General features: G+C 45.4%; 1 protein-coding gene across 2 annotated transcripts in view; it reads right to left on the bottom strand.

Annotated features, from left to right (window-relative positions):
- KIAA1755 (KIAA1755 ortholog) overlaps positions 1-22,294 on the bottom strand; it is a 525,057-nt gene that overhangs the window by 206,471 nt on the left and 296,292 nt on the right. For both annotated transcript variants that reach the window (XM_078652123.1, XM_078652122.1), the window contains exon 8: positions 21,450-21,566. In XM_078652123.1, coding sequence (XP_078508249.1) covers positions 21,450-21,566 — 117 coding nt within the window. The remainder of the gene's footprint in view (positions 1-21,449; positions 21,567-22,294) is intronic.

Raw genomic sequence — 22,294 nt, forward strand, 5'->3', positions numbered from 1 at the left:
TTTGGCTTCTCCCTCGGAGGACGAAGTTTTCGGTTCAAACGTGCACCTCAAGGCTATTGTGAAAGTCCCTCCATTTATAGTCAGGCTTTGAAATCACAGCTTGATGCTTTTGCTTTGCCCTCAGGTGCAACTCTGATTCAGTACGTTGACGATTTGTTAGTTGCTGCCGATTCGAAGGATGTCTGTAAGGATGTCACTGTTTCGTTGTTGCGGCATTTGTCAGACCTGCATCATAAGGTTTCCCCTTCTAAGTTGCAATATTGCCGCCAAGAGGTTACCTATTTAGGTCATCTCTTGTCGAAGGAGGGAAGACGACTGACCCCGGAACGAATTCAAGCAATTGCGCAAATGTCTGTGCCATCCACACAAAGAGAGGTGCGTGCCTTTTTGGGCATAACCTCTTATTGTAGACAGTGGATTCCGAATTTTTCATTGCTGGCTAAACCCCTGCTGGCACTTACTCTGAAAAACACACCCCAACCTCTTCCTTGGACTGATGAATGTCAAAATAGTTTTTCTGATTTACGTACTGCCTTGTGTTCTGTTCCTGTGTTTGGTACTCCAGATTACAGTAAGCCTTTCACACTTTATGTTCCGAAAGAGAAGGTTGTGCTTTGTCGGTTTTAACGCAACAATTTGGAGACAAGCAACGGCCATGTGCCTATTTTTCGGCTACGTTGGATCCGGTAGCCAAGGCATTGCCTAGTTGTCTCAGAGCTACAGCAGCGGCAGCGATTTCCATTTGCCAATCTGCTGGATTGGTATTAGACAACACACATTTTGTTATGGTACCGCATGCAGTAGATACACTTTTGAATAGGACAAAGACACAAGACCTTACGAGTGCTCGCTTGTCTGGATATGAGCTGACGCTTTTAGCTAGCCATATACATATCAAGCGGTGTAATACTTTGAATCCAGCAACATTGTTGCCCATGCCAAATGAGAAAGGTAGTCAAGAACAGCATGATTGCTTTCTCCGAACAGAGGAGGAAACGAAAGGCAGAATAGATTTAAGAGACACACCACTTGTGGACCCTGATGGGATCCTATGGGTGGATGGGTCTTGTTTCAAGCTTCCAAATGGTGAAACGACTGGAGCCTATGCTGTTACCACTTTGCATACGATAGTGGAGACTACGCAAAATTCAGCCCAAGCAGCTGAACTAATTGCCCTAACGAGAGCGTGTGTGTTGGCTAAAGGAAAAAGAGTGAATGTTTATACTGATAGCCAATATGCATTCGGTGTGGCCCATAGCTTTGGTCGTTTGTGGACGGAAAGATGATTCTTTACTTCCCATGGGACCAAGATACAGCATGATCAGTTGGTGACTGACCTTCTCGAATCACTTGCATTGCCTACCCAAATAGCAATAATTAAGTGTAGTGCTCATAAGAAGATTACTGATGATGTGGGTCGCGGGAATGCTTTTGCAGATAAGATAGCGAAAGAGACAGCGAAAGATACTACGAGTCGCATGTATTTTGCAAGCTCTGCAAGATGGATCAGAGAGAGAGGAATGTGCGAGGATATGATAGAAAGTGTGAAAACGATTCAAGGAGAAGCTACTGAGAAGGAATTGAGTAAGTGGAAAGAAAGTACGGGAATGTTGGATGCGACTGGGTGTTGGACGGAATTGTCAGAACATCAGCGTTGGCTGTTATCAGACGCCCATTTACTACCTGTGGTTACGATGACGCATGGTCCAGCCCACATTAGTTCAATAGGCATACGTAAGCTCCTGGCTCCAGTTTGGCAGAATGAAGGAATTCCTAAATGTGCAGAAAATGTGGTGAAGCATTGCATTGTTTGTCTAATGCATAATCCAGGAATGGGAACCTCAACTCCAGCAGGTCATTTTGTTCCTCCTACGTATCCTTTTGAGGTATTGCACATTGATTACATTCATATGGATCGCTGTAATAAACCTCAAGTAAGTTCTGGTGGTGGTGTGCGCCTTTTCCAGATGGATAGAGGACTACCCCCTAAAGGACAATACTGCTTTGTCTACTGCCAAAGTTCTTTTGAAGGAGTTTTTCCCAAGGTTTGGTTTGCTGCGCATTGTCTGGTCTGACAATGGGAGTGAATTCGTAGGCCAAATCATGCAGAAAGTGTGTACAGGTCTTGGTATTAGGCAGAAATTCCATGCGGCAAACCACCCTCAGTCAGCAGGACTAGTAGAGTGCTATAATGGCACTCTCAAACTTAAATTGGCGAAGATTCAGGCAAGCATGGGTCTTGCTTGGCCTGACGCTTTGCCTTTGGCACTTTTATCCACGAGAACTACTGTGCATTCTCGTTTAGGGCTTAGTCCTTATGAGGTCGTCTTTGGGTGCCCAGCTAATGTCTGGGGAGTTCCTTGACCTAAAAAGTATTCTGACATCCCATACCCAATGTTGATTGACTACTTGCATGACCTCACCACTAAATTGCGTGTTCTTCATCAACAGGTTCATAACGCTTTGCCGGAGGCCTCTACAGACCCAGGTCACTCGATCCAACCCGGAGACTGGGTCTGCGTGAAAAATTTTCAGCGGAAAAAGAATCTGGAACCTCGTTGGGGTCCACCGCGGCAAGTTTTGTTGACAACACGTACAGCAGTGAAAGTCGTGGGGAAAAAGAACTGGGTCCATGGCGTGCACTGTAAGAGGATACCTCTGCCTTTACCTTTTGACCAATGGGTCCGTAAGGGCATAAGTGAAAGTGAAGGCGAAAGGGTTCCTCGATTTGTACCTTTCAGTAGTGCACGCCTGGACCAAACGAACTCTGAGAAAGAAGACAATGACGTGTTGCAAGAAGCTGTACCAACACATCTGCGGTTGAACACGGCGAATCCAGAAACTCTGTTTAAGGAACAATCGATCCCTAATAAGACTCGGTACAATATAAGACCTCGATAAATGAAAGACAATTGAATTTTTCTTTTCCTGATTACAATTTCTTTCCTAAAAGGCATTTTCTTTTCTTTCACTATCCATCAAGTTGCAGGGTCACGGTAGGAGTCTTACGCTGTGACCTGAGTAGTGACATAGGTCGGCAGGACTTGCAGTGTCATAGGACGGCTAATAACCACAGCTAAGAGATCTAGGAAGATTATCGTGAGCAACGCCTTAGAGTAATGGATGTTAAAGTGGATAATAATGTAAAGATACAAAGAAAATGTAAAGGACTGATGATTAGTCCATGTGGTGTGATTTTATGTATTTTAATATGTTCATGTATTTTATTAGCATGTGTAAGCTGGGTTGTTTATATTAGGCAGCAGGCACCTGTTCCAACATCCGTCTCTTTATCTTTTCCTACTACTGATCCCCCACATTTGTTTCATACACTCTCAGAACACGAGCAAATTAGGACAACAGAATACTTCAATAATTCATTCATTCAGTTATTGCATCAGCATCAATTGGTAATCAACACTACAGATTGTTGGGTTTGTGGGCTCATGCCCCATAACACAGAAAGAGGGATGCCATATTTAGTTCTTCCCTTTTCCTATGAAGGTTCCGCTTGGGCTTATTTGGCCATGTTTTCTAACGCATACCAAAATCAACTCCGATATCCTCCTGGTAGTCCGTATGCTGATGGATTAGACTTTAGTCATAGTGCATTGATAAAGGGAATAGTGACTATGCCTAAAATCGCTGAGATTAGTAAGATTCCCTGTGATGAGAAACGAGCATACGATGGTTGGAATGTGACTCGTTATGTTACTAGCCTTACAGACAAGGCTAGACGAGGGAGATCCCCACCAATTTGGACTGTACCTCATCGAGGTAATTTTTGTCTGCAAATTAATGGCCAGACGTATGTTTATACACCACAGATACCCTCACCGTTAGTGCCATCACAAGGCACTTATTTTATCTGCCATGACAGAGCCTATACATGGCTTCCGACTTACTTTTCAGGAACTTGTTATGTGGCTTTTCTTCTTCCCCCAACATATACTGCTCCTTCAGGTCATCATAGGAAGAGATATGGCAGGGGAGTTATTGATTCGAAAAACACATCAGGACAAGAGGGAGGTGACTTTATTAAAGGGTTACTTCCTTTCTGGGGCCCAATGGCTAATAGTAGGGACATCAGACAATTGGTCCGTGTTGTTGAGGCTACCATAAATGTAACTTCTGGAGCCTTGAGTAATTTGACAGCTGAACTTCAGGCGGACCGCCTTATGACTTTACAAAATCGGATAGTTTTAGACATTATCCTCGCAGATCTTGGAGGAGTCTGTAAATTGATCGGGTCTAGTTGCTGTGTTTACATTCCTGATAATGCCCCTACAGTATACCAAGCCATTTCTAAGTTGCATATTCTTTCTGAGTCTATACATCAAGACACGGGAGATTGGTCTGTAATGGGATGGTTTTGGGGATTACTGTCCACTTGGGGATGGAAGATACTAACGTTCCTCGGAATGGTTTTGGCCATCATTTTTTCCTGTTGTCTCTGTGTACAGTGTGGACCTGCCATCTGTGGTCTTTGTGCCACCATGTGTGTCCCAAAGCCTGTGTCACAGAAAACAGAGAATATTAGAATGATGCTACAGCAACAGCTCGATGACCTCATGACCATTGACATCGACTCAGACTGGCTTGAGTCACAGATTTTTTGCCTGACTAATGGCAAAAGGAGGGTCTGAGGTTCTTTGATTTCTGAATTCGTCCCGTATTTAGCCGCCATTTTGTGACTCGTCGCCATTTTGTGTTGCCCTCACTCAGGCAGCACGGCGAACGAAGAGTTTTTGCTTTTCTCAGCTGCTACGCGCCTCTCCAGTTAAAGAGTAACTCCTTTACCTTTGTTTACGAAACTGATGTCAGGGTCTGGTCGAGTTCGTTAATCCATGTCTGGGTAGATTGATCCCTGTCTCGACTGACTATTTGCCTTCCCCTATTCTTTCCTTACATTATCTTATCCGACTGGCCTTTGCTATTCTCTCCTTGTGTTCTCTTGTTACACAACTATCCTTTGAGGCATACGAATATGTCCTGCCACCTGCAAATTGGATTGTTGGTCCTAGCACTGATTAATTTGTTGGGAGGGGTAACACACAGAGTCTGAGAAAGGGGCGTATTTGAGACACCTGATAACTTGTTTTCCAACTTTTCTCATTGGTCCGTCTTGTATGCGTAAGTAGTAAATGTTGTAAAATATGTTTGTATAAAAGATTGTGCGCCACGGATTGAAGTGGCAGTCTCCTCAGAATCCACCCTGTGTGTAACTTCTAGGATAACTGTGCTTAGCTGCAGCTAATAAACCTGGCTTCCACGCCCAACGGAGTGTCTCGTGTCTCTGTTCGACAAGGCAGGTGAATCCGGGGATTTAAGGCGTGCCCGGCGCCGCCAGGCCCATAAGGCCCGGTTCTCCAGCTCACCTCTCTTTATTTGCAGCGTCAATGTGTTAACGATGTGCAGTCACAGCCCTGTGTCGATGTCTCTTGCCGCTTCAGGCCCACTCTCTTCTTTCCTCTACCGCTGCATGTGCCTCATAGTTTCCCAGCGACACCAGTTTTTCAGACGTAGGAGTGCAGCGGCACCAGCAAAGCGGCCTCCTCACTCATGCAGCTCCAAAAGAAGTCAGCCTACCCGCACGGCTCTTCTCTTCAGGGCCTCTTCAGTAATGGTGCTTAGTAGCGTTGGGGCTTGACCCTGAGTGCCTTCCTTCAGGTCTGCACACTGCAGCGGCCACTCGCCAGCATCCAGTAGCTTCGGCTCCTCACAGTCCCTGGTATACGGTGCCTTTTCGCTTTCCCTCAACACAGCTTAATCCCTAGCGACTGGGACAGCTAGCGCTGTCCCAACGGTCACTTACCGGGGGGGGACATGTAGCCAGTCCAAATCCAGCTCGGGTGCGATTTTCTCTGATTCTGGTTTTGGTCCTCACGCTCACTCTCTGACCCACTCAGCACTTCCAAGACCCGGTCCAGCCTCGCACAGATCACTGCATGGGGCATTCTCGCGGCCTCTTCAAAGTTAGCTTGGCTCCCGGTACTTGTCTCTACGCAGCAGTTGGTTAGGGTTAGCTCTCAGCATGCTCCTTGAGTGTCCAGTCCAGCTCTGTTGCAGATCATTTGTGGATTATGGTGGATTGATGGCGGAGCGTTAGAGAGTTGTGTCTGCCATCTTAGCTCCCTTTGCTACGCCCACCCCCCGGTGGGGATCTCTAATGTTTCAATGTCTGAGGTATAATACTTTCCCAGCACTTCTTCATCCACGCTTGCATTGATTTATGTCTTGGCAACACAGCTGCTTAAGTGTCTGGACACAGAAAATGTCTGCTCATTCTCTCATCCTCGATTCAGCTGATATCCTTGACTGGAAAGGTACCTTCATATCTCTGGAGTTGGATTTGACCCAGCTGTTGGAATCAGTGGTTGGAGGTGATCAATAAAAGAATTATTTGATATAAATAGCAGGGCTACAGGGAAAGGAGCAGTTTGAGATGCTTCTAAAGCATACTTCTAGGATTTCTTGATATCAGAAGTGGCCATGAGAAATAAGTCAGAAATACAAGAATTGAAGATTCTTTAAAGCAAGCAGTCTGATGTGTTAAGTGCAATGACCGCCACTCGGACCACAAATAAAACTGAGACCTTTCTCTATCTGCACCATTGAATGAAACAGTTGGCAACACATACATCAAAGGTCCTTTGAAGAAAGTACAATGAATTAGAAGATTTTAGCTTTGAAAGCCAAAGATCACAATTTCATATCTATATCAAAAAGTTAATGAATCTCAGTCTGAGAGACATGGTGAATAACAGTATCTGGAATTGCAAGTGCATTGTATAAAAACTTTATCAAACAAAATCTATATTGGGGGGCATAGCTTGGCAACCCGACATGGCGGACATGGGCTGAGAGCGCTTCATCCAGCCCAAATATAAATCCTTCATTATCCTGCCTCTCCGATACTATTCTGTGAACTAAAGTTGCCCTGCTGATGAAAGGTACTGGCGGCCCTTACCTGAGAAGTTTTCGGCTTCGTAGACGTGGCTGGGGATGGTTGTGAGACAGTGGAGAGTCGACGGGGCCTGTTGAGGATGCAGCCTTGTGTGAAGCCGGGGCATCGCCTAGATCCCCTGCTGACTGGAGGTGGCGCCGCTGCCGCAGTGGAGCTGTCGCGCTGTGTGGCCGAGGTGACTGAAACTCTGGTAAGTGCCCCTGGGCTGAGAGACCCCCCCCCGGGGGTGGGCTGGTCATCCTTGAAGCGGACTACGGCGGGGATTGCGGTGCGGCTCAGCGGCGATGTCAGGCAGCAGTGGAGGCCTGGCTGCCTCTATAGCTACGCCGGAGGCTGGTGTTCCGGTCCGGCAGTGGGTGCAGAGGTGTTCCTTATCCCCCCAATGCTTTCCTTGGTCCGGCGGCTAGCCAGGGTGTCTACCCATACGTGCGCCCTCCGGGAGTGGGGGCCTAATGGCACTTGATCCATTGTCTGGAAGCTCCTGTGCCTTTCCTTCCCCCTTTCTCACCCCCTCCCCCCTCCTGCACATACATCGGGGGAAACCGGCTGTAACATTGGTCAGCGAAGGGGTGTGCAGTGGAGGTGCTACTGAGGTCTGCAGGCAAGGGGTGACGCAGTCCACAGGCGTCTTTGCTGGGCAGGAGGTGATCACCGTGCCATTATTCTGCTCCCCCCCAGATCCTCGGCGGGTGTGCGTCGGAGGCCGGTCGGGTGGCGCAGGGGGATCCCGCTGGAGACTGTGGTGCCTACTGGCTGCCGCACCCTCAGTAACGATAGGGTGCTGGGCAGTGTGTGGCTAGCGGAGAGCCTCGGGGAGTGCTCCCTTCAGTGGCCGGACCAGGTCATGCAAGCACCATCGGAGGAGATTAGAGCCTGGCACTAGGTTGTTGCCCACTCATCCTGATGGGCGCTGCAGCCAGTCTTTTTCCCCGCCTATCTGCGGGCTGTTAATAACATTAGTTGGCGGTCTTGTTGGGCCGCGGGGCTGTGCCTAAAGGGGGTGCTGAGCGGTGTGTGCACTAGGGGGGCCGTTGGCTGCGACTCTCACAGTGGCCTGCGACCGAGGGTGGAACAGACCTTGGGATTTATCCTCTCCCCTCCGCTCAAGGGGAGCTCACATTGTGGCCTCTCGGTCCGTGTGGACCTCCTCAAGGACTCCTGGCCGTGGCTCTAGGCCATAGTGTTTTGTGGCAAATATCCTGACTCCTGGTGCTCCTTGGTGGTCCATTAGTGGCAGGGCAGTGACAGTGGCCTGTGTCTGACTGGGGTTCCCACGTGGAGGTCATTGGGTGCCCATCTTCTCTCCCATACCCCCACCTGCTATTGCCCACTCCCATTCGGCGGCTAAGTCGGGTCACAGGAGTCCAGCGCGGGGGCTTCCTTTGCCCCCCTCTCTCTCTTCATCCATAGCCGGACCATCTGACGCCGTCCCGGTCAGTGCCAACAGAACCGGTGCCAGTCATGACAAGAGACAAGGGAGGTGGAGGTTCGTCCAAACAGGGCCCGATTGACAAGTTCACTGGCCCCGGGGTCGCTGAGGGGTTCTCTGGGGGACCACAAGGAACTATGCCTGACAATGTGGCGCTCTTGGCCGCCATCACTCAGTCCCGGGACATGTTGGACGCTAAAACCAGGGCGGTCGGCTCCGACGTCATACTCTTGTGGCAGGATCTGCGAAACGCTTTATCACGCATCACTGAGGCTGAGACTTTCATATCAGGGGTGGCGGACGATGTCACCACGCTGAAGAAAAAGGTGGCCGCCATGGAAACCACTAAATGGGGCCTTGCTCTGTGGGTGGAGGACGCTGAAGGGAGGGCAAGGCGCAATAACCTCCATTTTGTCAGATTCCCAGAGGGCTGTGAGGGGGGCAACATGGAGCACTTCCTCAAGCAGTGGCTGGAGAGTTGGCTTCCTCCGGAGTCTATGTCCCATTGTTGCGTGGTAGAGCGAGCCCACTGAGCGCTCATGCAGAAACCCCCACCTGGGACCCACACAAGGCCAGTTATCGCGAAACTTTTGAACTATCATGATCGAGACGCAATCCTAAAGCAGGCACGGATCACAGAACCCTTGCTCTACGACAATGCTTGCATCCTAATTTTCCCGGATTACACGAGACTAGTCCAGCAACAGCAGCAATCGTTTCTGTCAGCCAAGGCCCACTTGAGAGACCTGAAGCTCCCACATGCACTATTATGCGCTGCCTGCCTGCGAGTGGTACACCGCTCCCGCAACCATTTCTTTGACTCGCCAGAAGAGGTGTTTGAATGGACTGATGAAACGGTGCGGGTGTGTGCTCACACACGACCTGGAAGGGAGTCTGAATCCTCATCATTGGAGGTGGCTCGGAGGGGGCCCGCTAAAACTGAACGGTGCCAGAAGATCACAATCCAGGCGCCGTTCTATGTCCTGCGACGCATCATCCCGGACTGGCTCGGCCTCTGGCCGGCAGACATTGGCACCCTGACCGGTGCACCCACGAGGAGCGGTGGCGAAGTAGTCTACATAAATCTGGTCGAAGAGGCTCGTCTATGGACCTGTGCTAGCAGAGAGAGTGCCTACGATCAATGGATTGTGAGTTGGGGATCCATAGGTTGAGGTTGGCCGTGTCCTCCCGTTGGGGGTCACGGGCCGCTCCCGCTGGGGCAGATGCTTTATCATTTTTGAGCTATAGGGTGGGGGTTTGTTGGGTGGGCGTTCATTTTGTTTTTGATTATACCTTCTCGCACAGACAGTAGGCTTTCACACATACACCGGATTGGATCCCATATCCTTTTACTCGCTGACACAGCCCCATATGGCAGATACATCCCATAGTGAACGAGTGTCCCCGGGCACACTTGGCATCTTTAGCTGGAATGTGAGGGGAGCCCTTGATAAGATTAAAAGTGGGGCTATACTCCGACAGACCAAACGGGCTGGGGCAGATGTCCTTATGCTGCATGAGACACATCTTATGGGGTCAAGGACCCACTGCTTTCAACGATATGGGTATCAACAAGTGTTTCACTCGGGCTTTGTGAGGGGGTCACAGGGGTGGCTAGTCTGATCCACCATAGAGTCCCCTATACACAAGTCAAGCAATACCCCGACACTCAGGGGTGATACTTATTCCTGCAGGGCAAAGTCGGGGAGGAGTCCCTGGTGCTGGGTAGTGTGTACGCCCCCCCTCCGTTACAGTGGAACCTGGTGGAGCGTCTCATGACTCTCTGGGTGGATATCCTGAATGGAGTGTCTGTGGTTGGTGGGGACTGGAATTATGTCATGGATGTGGCCAAAGAACGTTGGAACGAAAGGGGGGCTCTAGAGGGTAGTCGCACCACGAAGCTGTATTCTTTAGTGAAAGGGTTCGACTCGGTGGATACAGGGCGTCATTTGCACAGGGATGGCTGGCAGTTCACGTATCTCTCAGAGGTCCACAACTCTTTTTCCAGAATTGACTACCTCTTTGTCCCCCAAGTAGCGGTGAGCAGAGTGGTAGCGGTGGAGATTCTTCTGAGGGGCCTGTCAGATCATTCCCCGGTGGCCCTCACCATACAGATAGGGCGGAAGAGGCAGCCGTTTTGGTGGCGCCTCTCGGTGTGGCACCTACAAAATGATGACTATAGAGAACACATGAGTGACGCCATAGACAGGTATTTGAGAGTCAATGTGGGGTCAGTCTACAGGGCCAATTCGTTGTGGGCGGCGATGAAGCCTACTCTGAGGGGAACGGACATTTCCTGGTGTGTGGCGGCTCGCAGAGGACATAGGGAGGCGCTATTACAGGCGGAGGTGGGGATTGAAGATCTTGAGCATCGGGGTCGAGAGGCTGGAGGCGGACAGGTCAGACAGAAATTGCTGTTGCCCTACTGCTGGACGAGGCCCGGCAAGCCTGGTTGGCGACGCGTAGCAGGGTATATCAGTGGGGGGATAAATCCAGCAACATGCTCCACCGACTCTGCCAGGGGGTGTTCCATTCCCAGACCCTTACCGGCATATTGGGCTCGGCAGGCGAGATGCTCACGGATCCACTGGCCCTAGCCGAGAGCTTTGCTACATATTATGCAGACCTATACTCCCCCAAAGAATGTTTGCCGGCCATCACAATAGATTGTTTCCTAGCTGACCTCCCGCCCAAGTCTCTGCCAGATGCGGTGAGAAAGGAGCTGGAGCTTCCGCTGACAGATGAGGAGTTGGGCGCCGTGCTGGGGGATCTTAATTCCGGGACGGCTCCTGGGCCCAATGACTTTCCTAGTGAATTTTTCAAATGGTACTTTTTGCAGTTGGGGCCTCACTATCGCTTGGTGGTGGAGGAGGCACGAGAACGAGGCTCTCTTCCCCAGGCTAGAGGCATGCGGAGGTGGTTGTCCTTCAAAAACCAGGTAGGCCACCGGATCAACACGCATCATATCGTCCCATATCTCTTTTGAAACTAGAGGCCAAAATTCTGGCTAAGGCTGTGGCGAATCGCTTACTGCCTCATATTGCTACTCTGGTCCACCCCGACCAGGCAGGCTTTATGCCTCAGAGAGCGACCAGGCATAACATTAGGCTGGCACATGTAGCAGTGGCGGCCATACAGTGACTGGGTGAACCGGCGGCGCTATTGTTGGCGGACATGGGTAGGGTGTTTGACTCCCTAAGGTGGGTGTACCTCTTCGCCTTATTACATAGGTTAAACTTCAGACTGATATTTATATCCTATTTGACCCTCCTTTACACGGACCTCACAGCGTCGATGCAGATAGCTGGCGCAGCCTCCTCCACATTTTCTATCGGTCGGGGAACGAGACAGGCTGCCCCCTGTTCCCTTATTTATTTGCCCTCGCAATGGAGCCTCTGGCCGTGTGGGTGTGAATAGATGCGCAGTTGCATGAATTTGAAAGGGCACAGGGACTGTCGGATAGGATTGCATTATACGCGGATTACGTCCTATTGTCCCTCATGAATGTGAATAGAACAGGGCCAAGGCTCCTGCGCATTATGCAAATCTTTGGGAAGACTTCTGGATTGTATATGAACCCCCGTAAATCTACTTTGTGGATGCTCGGAGATCGGGTGGGACTAGGCACCTGGGCATCATTGATCCAGTTGGTGACGGGGGGACTAAAATATCTTGGTGTATTTATATAGGACTTGTCCGCAGTTTCCTGGGAGCGCAATCTGGTTCTGTGTGGGAGCGAGCGCGTGATGATATTAAGACATGGTCCCATATGCCCCTGGACATATATGGCAGATCAGGTATATTTAAGATGGTTGCGCTCCCCCATCTTCTCTATCAGTTGAAGAACTACCCCTATCGCATTTCCCCCCGATGGTTCCGGCAAGTTAATGCGGCTCTTGGGCAGTTCTTGTGTGAAGGGGCAAGGAATGTGTGGCCCTGCGAACGTGTGTCTTTTCTGCCTATTGTGGGGGGCTAGCATCGTCGGACATTCTTTCATACTATCAGGCATCACACCTGCTCGAATTGAACGAATGGTGGTATGGCAGTAAGAAGGATCCGGCATAAGCAGGCGAGCGGCGGCTTATAGGAGATCACTCGCTGCATAGGGTATTGTACTCGGCACCACTGCGGGGATCGCTGCCATCGGCAACAAGGGTTGTCTTTCAGGTCTGGAGGCAAGCTTTGCGTAGGATGGGGTGGTGGAACACACTGACACGGGAGACTCCCCTCTGGGACAATAGGCTTTTGCCGCAACTAGCTGCCTTGCAGGGATTCCGGGGCTGGGATCATATAGGGATATCGGTCTTGGAAGATGTTATGATTGGTCCGGTTTTGAAATCCTTCCAAGACCTTCAGATGGAATTTCATATGCCGAGGTCCCAATTCTTTAAGTACCTTCAATACCAGCACACCCTGTCCCCCAGCCTGGAGGGCTTGGAGTCCATGGCTGAGTTTAGCCCCCGTGAGGCCAAAGTCTTTATGGGAGAACTCCAGGACCGCAAGATCGCCAGGATCTACCAAACCCTAGTTATTCATTGCTCCTCCACACTACAGAAACTCCGGGCATGATTTGGAGGGGGATGTAGGTCCCTTGGAAGAAGAGGACTGGGCGGAGGCCCTAGCTGCCCCGCGAGGGGCAGCCATAGCGGTGCGCTTGTGCCTTGTCCAGTTTAGATGCTTGCATAGGGCCTACTATACACAAAAACGCTTGTGGAGGGCAGGGTTGATTGCCTCTCCTGTGTGCCTTAGATGTAATTGGGAGGAGAGTACGCTGGTGCACACGGTTTGGCAGGGTCGCTTCCTGGATCATTTCTGGATGGAGGTTCACACCTGTTTATCGGAGGTTCTGGGTTGGGACCTTCCCCGCTCGCCGAAGCTTGCCCTGTTACATGTCATGGAGAGGATAGGTGGCAACATCTACAGACAACATTTACTGCTGTTGGGTCTTACACTGGCAAAGAGGGACATAGCGAGGGCGTTGAAAACACCGAGGCACCCTTCAGTAGCTGCGTGGAAGAATGATTTGGACTTTTGCATGGGCCTGGAGAAATCCATCTTCACCGCCAAGGGGTGCTCCCAAAAACACTTTAAAATATGGAAAAGATGGGCAGACTATCGGGGATTACTACTGGAGCCGGTTCCAGTGCGGGACCTTCATTTATAGAGATTAGATCTCTCCTTGGAGGATCCAGGGAGTGGGGTGTGATTTGGAACTCCGGTGGATGTTATGTTATGTTATGTTAAAGGTAATTTGTAGAGCGCACGTTCACCAGGCGGTTTCTTGGCCCTGACTGGATGGCTCTACTGTAATATCGAAATGGCTCTGTCTTTTGTGGGTGTTTAGTGCGATAGGGGGAGGGGTTTTGGGTGGGGGGAGTTGGATTTTAATTGTATTACTCTTCATTTTTTCTCTTGCGAATCAATATGAACATATCAAAGTCAATATAACATGCTCTGATTGTGCAGATGCCTCTGAGTTACAGGGCCCTGCTGTATATGTGCCATTTGACAAATAAAATATGTTTAAAAAAATAATCTATATTGAAATGTTGCACTAGTAGATGCTGGTTTCGGATCTTCAGTATTCACTGCTTTGTGAACGCACTGGTTTCCTATGAGGTCATTTAGTTCCTTGATGCAAAGAAGGCATCTGACCTGGTCAACTTAATTTTTGGTTTCTGTAATAAAGGACATGAACATCCCATCCCAGTTTATCAAACTGATTATTTCTCAGTGGTAGATTTCTAAGACTCGATTAATTGTAAATGATGATTCAGTAGCGTGTATCAAAATCCAGTGGGGCGTCTGGCAAGTCTGCCCTCTACTGCCCCCCTATTGCGAGATGTATCATGAATGAAACACATAACAGAAAAAAAGAAAATGTTCAGAGGGTAGTTAAAATCTCTGACTGAGCTGCTGATATTTTTGACAACCTTGAGCAGGCTAACAATGGCACATTTTTCACCATCACAGAAGAAAGACTTTTTCCAGGTTTCTGGATAGAGAATTCATAAATCTGAAAGCAATATTATATTGGAAAATGAATATGCATCTGTATTACCACACAGTTTTTGATAATGGACCATATTAGGCAAATATATATAGATGGAAGGCAAACACTGTCTAAGTTATAAAAGGATGTTGAAACTTGCTGACAAGTCCTGCTCTTCATAGTGGCTGTGTCAATCACATGAAAATGATTAGTCTTCCACAATACTTGTTTTTGTTCCTGTATCAGCCATAAAATAGTTCCTTTAGTATTCCAAAGGCAGTGTTTTAGGTTACAGGAGGAAGGGTGGTGTCAGTGGTGGAAAGCTATAATATGACCACTCTGGCAAACATATCTCCAATAGCTGGTGGTGTACTTAATGAAGTTCCCATATAGTACTTTCAAATAAGATGAGATGGTTAGAGAAGAGAGTTTGATCCATTTGTCTATGCTGGTGAGTTCAGGAGTCCTTAGTACTTTGAAATCAGGCTCTTCCTTGTGTTAACAGTGTTGAAGATGAGAAAGTGGAAATTAACTGGTAAAGAAGGGTGTTTTCCTTTTTACAAATACACAAATTAACGCAGGGGTTTCAAAATGGGAGGAAAAGGGCATTAATGAACTGACTCTTTTAATGGGGAAAGAAGAATTTCTCCCATTTCATACTCACTAGACAAAACTCAGATTTTTAAGAGTGGGTTTTATAAATATGTTCAATTATTAAACTATGTCTCTCGATGACAATAAAGGCCATCATTTGATGTTTCCGAAATGGCGTTTCGTCAGAGGCCCAGCAGAAGATTTATCACAGAGATGTAAAATTACTTAACTCCCCGTTGTTCCTGGATAATGAGATAATCGGCTGAATTTAGGCAGAAAACATGGGCTAACCCCTGCTGGAAGTTGAGATGTTGAAAATTAATTGAACAACACATATATTTTTAATTTTGGTAACCTCTTCCGGGTACAGTACAGAATATTTCATCTGAAAAATGCATAAGATATTGGAAGTCTGTGCGACTCTAGAAACGTATTATTTGGCACTAAACAGAACCAAATATTTATGAGGCTCGTGTTATTTTTCAAATAGAGAGGGCATGAGTGTGAAGCTAGGACTGGATCTCACTGTAGCCTTCCTGGGCCACCACTGAAGTCAGAGTAACTAGGAAAGTGATGTGGAATCCCTGACTTTCTCCGGCTTCTTAGCAGCATGGATCTGGATTGCCCAAAAGTTAAGCTCGACATCTAGGCCAACAAAGGCAAATTAAATAAGGCATTTTGCAACATCAACTTGTGTATTACAGAATAAGGCAGGCTGACAGATTTGAAATAATCTGGTGGCTAATAACAGAATGGTTGAAAAATCTGACTAAAATATAATTCCCAATCAAATAGGTTCCTGGCTAGTCGTGTGCCTCACAGCCCAAGTTGTAAGAACTGGAATAGAAATGTAGTCACCTTTTAGCCTTGTATCCCAGCCTCACACTGAAGATTCCTCTTTGGTTTGATTTTTGATATTGATTATATTTCTTGTTCATATTAATGAACAATACATTGACTTATATGTCTTTATGCATATTTCATCTTTTTATACTTTCCTAAAAAACGAATATAAAGAAAACACAAAAGAAAATTAAGTTTCTTCAAGCCATCTCTTCATTACATTCAATTGGCGGAATGCTATTGTATTTTCCGTGCGCCTCTGTTCAAATTATTTTTTGGTTTTCAATAATAAATAGAAGTATTGAAAACCACATTTGGGAACTTTGTCCTCCTCTTTATTTAGGAAACCAAAATCGGCCCTGGCAAAAACATTAAAACCAACAGCGCATGAGGCGGAAACTGGAGTAGGGTCACAGGATCATTTGAGATTGAGTCATGGCAACTGATTCTATCCAAGACCCAATCTGGGTTACAGGTGGCCCTGTCCTGTTTTGAGGAGTTCTGCCGCGATCATGAGTTGGTGGTTAATATGGACAAGACAAAGTTTATGGTCCTCCACTCGCACAAAGTTATCATGGGCAAACTCCACATGAACAAGGTACTCTTAGAGCAGACTGAAGTGTTCACTTACCTGGGGATAACCTTAAATAGGAAGCTTAACTGGAAACCTCAGATCGACATGCTTGCCTTGAAGCATGCACAGCTGGCTGGGGCTCTCCTAAAAGAGCATAGGCTTTTCTTCACTAAACCCATAGCTCCCACCCTTAAAATATACAACTCTAAAGTTGCAAGCGCAATCTTATACGGCGCCGAATTGTGGGGCCACGAGGATATAACTCCATTGGTTACTGCCCAAAATAAATTCATGAGGGCACTAATCGGGTTGCCGCAATCGACTCCATTGGTGCCCTTATTTCTGGATCTGGGATGTTTTTGCATTGAGGATCTGGCTCGATGTAGGCCTTTAGCCCTTTGGAGAAGGCTTTGGGCTACCCCAGAGCTCTCTTTGTATGCCAAGGCCCTCTTGGATTTTAGGGTAGTTGGGTGCCTCAGTAAGATCAAGTGGCTCCAATATATTAAAAAAACACTGATAGAAATGGGGATGGGCACACTGTGGGACAACCCAGAAACGACTCCACTACCAACAAAAGAAGAGCTCAAGGCTGTCTACAAGTACATGGTGATGACGAAGAGATTTTCTTCCAATACAAGGCCAACTTTGACCAGGGATTTTCTGTCGATTAAACATGAGGTCGGGTTTGAACCATACTGGGACTTTATCTCGAAACCAATGGATAGGAAGCTCTACCACCAGCTTAGGGTTGGCTACTTTCCAATTAGAGCTTTTTCCAGCAGATGGTTCAAGCCAATGACAGAACTGTGCCTGTCGTGTCTAGTACAGTCTGAATCAATCGCCCATATTCTATTTGTTTGCCCCGCTTACAGGTTACCCAGGATGAAATGGTTTAAACCCATCTGTGCTGCAAAAGAGGCCCGAGGATCCTACAGACATGCACCCAGAAAATAATTGCTATCGCCATGGCAAAATTCCTGAGCTGGGCATGGGCGATTCGGGCTAACAATACAAGGGTCCATTGACCTGGCTGTTCTAACCCGCTTTGCCCTTGTTTGGTGGGATGAGAGGTAGTTTGATTTCACAACTATGCTGAATCTGGAGGTAGGACCGACAGAACTCATGAAATACAGAGGTATATGTTTATCTTTCTGACTGTAACGCCTGTCTGATTTTATTACATTTTTGTTTTTTAACAAACTAATGCTGTGCGGTCATGTCTTAATTTACATTGTTTTAAATAATTGTCTTTTAAGTAAAATAGAGTCTGCTGATTTGTTGGATTAACATTGTATTACAAATGTTTCATCGTGACTGCTTTTAGACAATGTTATTTCCTGATTTACCCATTCTAACAAAGTATTTTTAACTTGTTAAAATTCTTAATTGATTGTAATGTCTTTTTGGGTGTATATTCGAAATAAAGACTTAATGAACTGAACTGAACTGATCAAGCTCAAAAAGTGATCTCTCTAGCCCATAGTCCAACTGGAAAATGCTAGAGTGGCAAATGGGCCAAACCCACTCATGAAGCAGAAAAAATGCTGAATCCTTTAAATAATGATGTATGTGAAGAAATAACAATACTAAATGTAAGCAAGATAACATTATGAATGCTTATTGAAGTGTTTTGGTTTTACCACTATCTTTGCTCATGTTAAAGTTTGCACAGACCAAGAAAAGAGATATGGTGCTGCATGTTTATAATAATTCCAATTTCTCTGAAACTTCTACAGAATAATCTTCATACATGTGCTAATGAGAATTACTAGAAACAATGTAATTATTTTATATATTGCAATGATTTTACACGTGGATACTTTGAGAAATTACTGTTAATGTGTCATAGTCATACGTGCTAATTACAATGAAACTAAAATGCTTTATACGTGACACAAGTTGAAGAAAAGGATATAAGGTCTTAGAAACTCAAGAATGTAATTTGTATTTCCATTAATTTATATTGTATATTTCATGAACAAAAATTCAATTTAGGCATGCAATTTCTATTCCTTAGCTTGATTCTGTTCTCATGAAAAGGCTTCATAACTTGCAATGTGAGATGAAACTATGTTTCTTTGAAAGAGTTCCCGTGCACATACCAGGACTACTTGCAACTTCTTTGTTACTTTGGGAACATCTGCCACGAAGAAAACTGTCCTCTTCAACTCACTCATGTGCCTTTGCTAGAAGACTATTGTTCACAATTTTACTTTCTGAATGGTTCCACAGCTTACGTGATGATCACCAAAATTTTGTTATAACATGTGTCTTCCTTATGCTGCGTGACATGTCACTCTATATGAACCGACCAGACGAGATCACCCAGGAGATGTCACCCCAGAACTTGAGAAATTATATCATACATAGGAGTGGTGATAAGGACGCCACTCTTTTTTGCCACTGTTTGCCACCTTTCCACAGAAGATCTTACTTGCTTGCGGACTGAGAGACAGCTTACGTTCCTTGAGGACTCTACTGGCTTTCCTAGGGCTGACACATGTGCTGTGCACGCTATTTCCGGACTCAATTCCCCCATGGGAGGTAACCTTTAAGGTGGTATGTTTTATGTCCCTTCCTGTACTCTTCCTCTCTGAACTTTGGTAATTTATGGCCCGAAAGTGATTAGTTTGATTATTTTGCAATCCTAAATTCAAATGCCTGATATTGATGTATTTACTCTTCTTAACTTACTGATAAAAATCTAACCATCCTCAAATTCTGTTTCTGTCTCTGTGATTTTTCTCCAATAATTGATTGTGCATTCCAAAATAGTATCAATGAGGGATGGGAATTCCAATGGCAAGGTCTCCAGTAAACAGATTCTAATGTTACTATTTTGCCTAGCTTTAACTGAAATATTGGTTTATATGATTATAGTCTGACTGAATTTCTTCAGGAGATTTGGTCTAGTTGGAATAATCTTGTATTTGTATATCATAGTTTTGAGAGTTATGTACATGAATCCGATTACCAGTTTGCCGGCCAGTTAACCAATTCCTAGTCCTCATTTGATAACTTGATTGTGTTCCCTATATCTGACCCATCTCAGCACGGTTCAGGATGTATGACGTTACAACGCATACTTTTACATCGCATGCCTTTACAAAGCGGTATTTACAACGAATACCATTACAACGCATAGTGCTTTTAGGCGCTCGATAGTGATTTATTTAATTTACTATTCCAACTCCAGTCCCCGTGGATAGTAGGGAAGGTGTTGGATAGTATATTAAATACATTCCCTATCCTAGAGCGCCCCCCAGCGCAATGCATTGTAATGGTTTGCGTTGTAAAAGTTGCGTCGTAAAGGCACTGCGTGGTAAAAGTTGCGTTGTAAGTGATGTTTCCCCACGGTTCATGGTCCATCAGAGGACCAAGTAAAGGACTCTAGGTTGTAGTTTAAGGAGATAAAGTGAGACAAAGTAAATGGGCCGAGTGGAGCTACAGCACAGTCATGCCCTTATCAATCTGAAAGAAACCTTATAATTAAAAATGAAGATGACTTAAAGGAAACTTTGGATAAAAAATGCTTTCCGATGTACCCTACTATAACTACAGAATTGCTGTCTCTGAAATGTACCCTTTATTTTTACATATTAACAGTGAACCTTTATTAATATTATTAGTATTATTATTAATAATAACACTAATGATAATAACAATACAAATAACAATAATAATACTATTAAACATGGAAACCTCCAATCCCTGTATAAAAACTGGTTTCTAATTTCCTTATTGCAGGCAACCTGTGACCTTTCTAATCCCCTGCAATAAAATAATAATGGAGCTTCTCAATTATAATAGCTTATTACAGTTTACTTCTGACATCATAATACCTCCTGCCACAGTCAGCAGTCAAGGGGAAAGGCAGGAAACACAGAATAATTTAAGCTACAATTTAAAGAAAAGTATTGAAGCCTGGCTTTAGCCTCTTCTGGTTGTTTTTTCTAGATGAACAGTGATCAACAGAAAGGAAATATTTATGACAATGTTTTTTTTGTGTGCATGTTTTGGGTATTTACAGGATCCACAGAATATTGCTGAATGTTCCTACACATTCTGAGCTACCTTGTGGTGTTTAATCTATCTTGTATTAAACTGCTTCAATATATTTTTCCAAAACATATCTAACTACTATTTAGAGTGTTTAATTTTGTACTACAGACTCCACTTTTATCATTCAAGTCTGCAAGCATTCTACCTCTTTTATGTGAAAGAGCAACACACTAAATATTTAAGCAATTGGTGGGTAGGGTGATGGTGTGACAATTTACAGTAAGGAATAAAGTACCTTTAGACATTAATTAAAAGGATATTGCAGTCACCTCAGAGTTCCATGACCTTATAAAAAGCACAGCCTTCCGTCTCATTCCTCTAAATATAGTCAAGGAACACTGCTGTGGCTTTCAATACCTTCATACTGTATTATATGGGGTACTTAATAATATTATAATGATACATATGACAAAAGGATTTGAAGATGAAGACAGTAATTCAAGGTCTTGTACAAGGTGAGACAGCTATACTTTGTAGAATGATAGATTAACCACTGAAAAGCTTAAAGTAACAGTATATTTGCCTTAGAAATGCCCAACTAAATAGTAGTAATTAGTCCTAACTTGATACTCCTTATCCCAGTTTTAGAACCATAAATAAATGTGTAGGACCTGTAGTACCCAATGTTCAAGATTAGTCATTGGAATCAAAGTTCCAAACAATGTTTGATCATGTCATCCATGCAATCAATGTTCTATAACATTCATCGATCTTAATACGCCTTAGAAAATAATATGATTCAGTTTTTGTGAGGCATAAATAGTTTGTTTGAGTACCTTTCCTGTATTTCAGTTGTGAATAAATAGTCCATATGTAAATTATCATGAAATAAAAACCAACAGTTGTTTTGCCCTCCTTGCTGGTAAACCTGGAGTTTTCTCACAGCTTAATTCCAATTACTAATCTTGGATATTGAGTGCTACAAGTCATACATGTTTACTCATAGGAGATGCACAGCAGTATTAAGAATTCAATGTTAATTTGTCACCTGGAAGAACTGCACCCACTCGCTATGGCAGTATGGAAATGTTCCTCCCAGATCCCATGTCAGCTGTCCATTTTCAATAAACCGGCTTAGACCCTTTGGTGAAGTCAGCACCTCAACCTGTATAAAAAATTCAGTGTGAGACATCGTATAGTCTAGTGGGCATAGTCGTACAATATTGATTTTTTAATTATCATAGCCAAAATATCTGTGGCCCAAATCTCAATATAGTAACATAGGTTCAGAAGTTGTACCTTGATGTTATGCGTGTTCACACTTCGTAGATGTGAAATTAGAAATAACATTTTTATACCTATCTATATATTCATACCTTCTCTATTTTTTGGAGACTGATATTGTTGCTTTGATTTAGGTTAGCACAATATTAAAAACTTGATATTATGACACAACATCATTTTGATGAGCTTGACAAGGCGGGATGTGACGGAGCAGAGCAGAGACTCAACACAAGTGGCTCCTTTAAATAGAAACCCTTCTATGTCTAACTACTATGCAGGGCTCTTTGGAACTTGGTTTGTGTATATTTAGCACAGAAGGGTATTCATGGAATTGTTATACACAGCTAACTCTGCCAGCAGTATGTACGGATTAGCTTTGATTTAAACATGCTGACAGTAAGCATTGATTTCCTTGCCTGCAGTATTCCTTGTTGACATAGCGCATAGATTGTTGTCCTGGAATGAGGCACTCTGTCAGTGTAACTGTTCGCTGAATTTAGAATGCAGTTATGTGATGCACAATGGATTAAGGAGTCAGGCAGGGTGATCTGGGATACATCTGAAACATGACGTATTAAGGCATGGAAGAAGTGGGCAATCACCTAAGGC

Source organism: Lissotriton helveticus, chromosome 7 (assembly GCF_964261635.1).
Source record: "Lissotriton helveticus chromosome 7, aLisHel1.1, whole genome shotgun sequence".
In the NCBI taxonomy this organism is placed as follows: domain Eukaryota; kingdom Metazoa; phylum Chordata; class Amphibia; order Caudata; family Salamandridae; genus Lissotriton; species Lissotriton helveticus.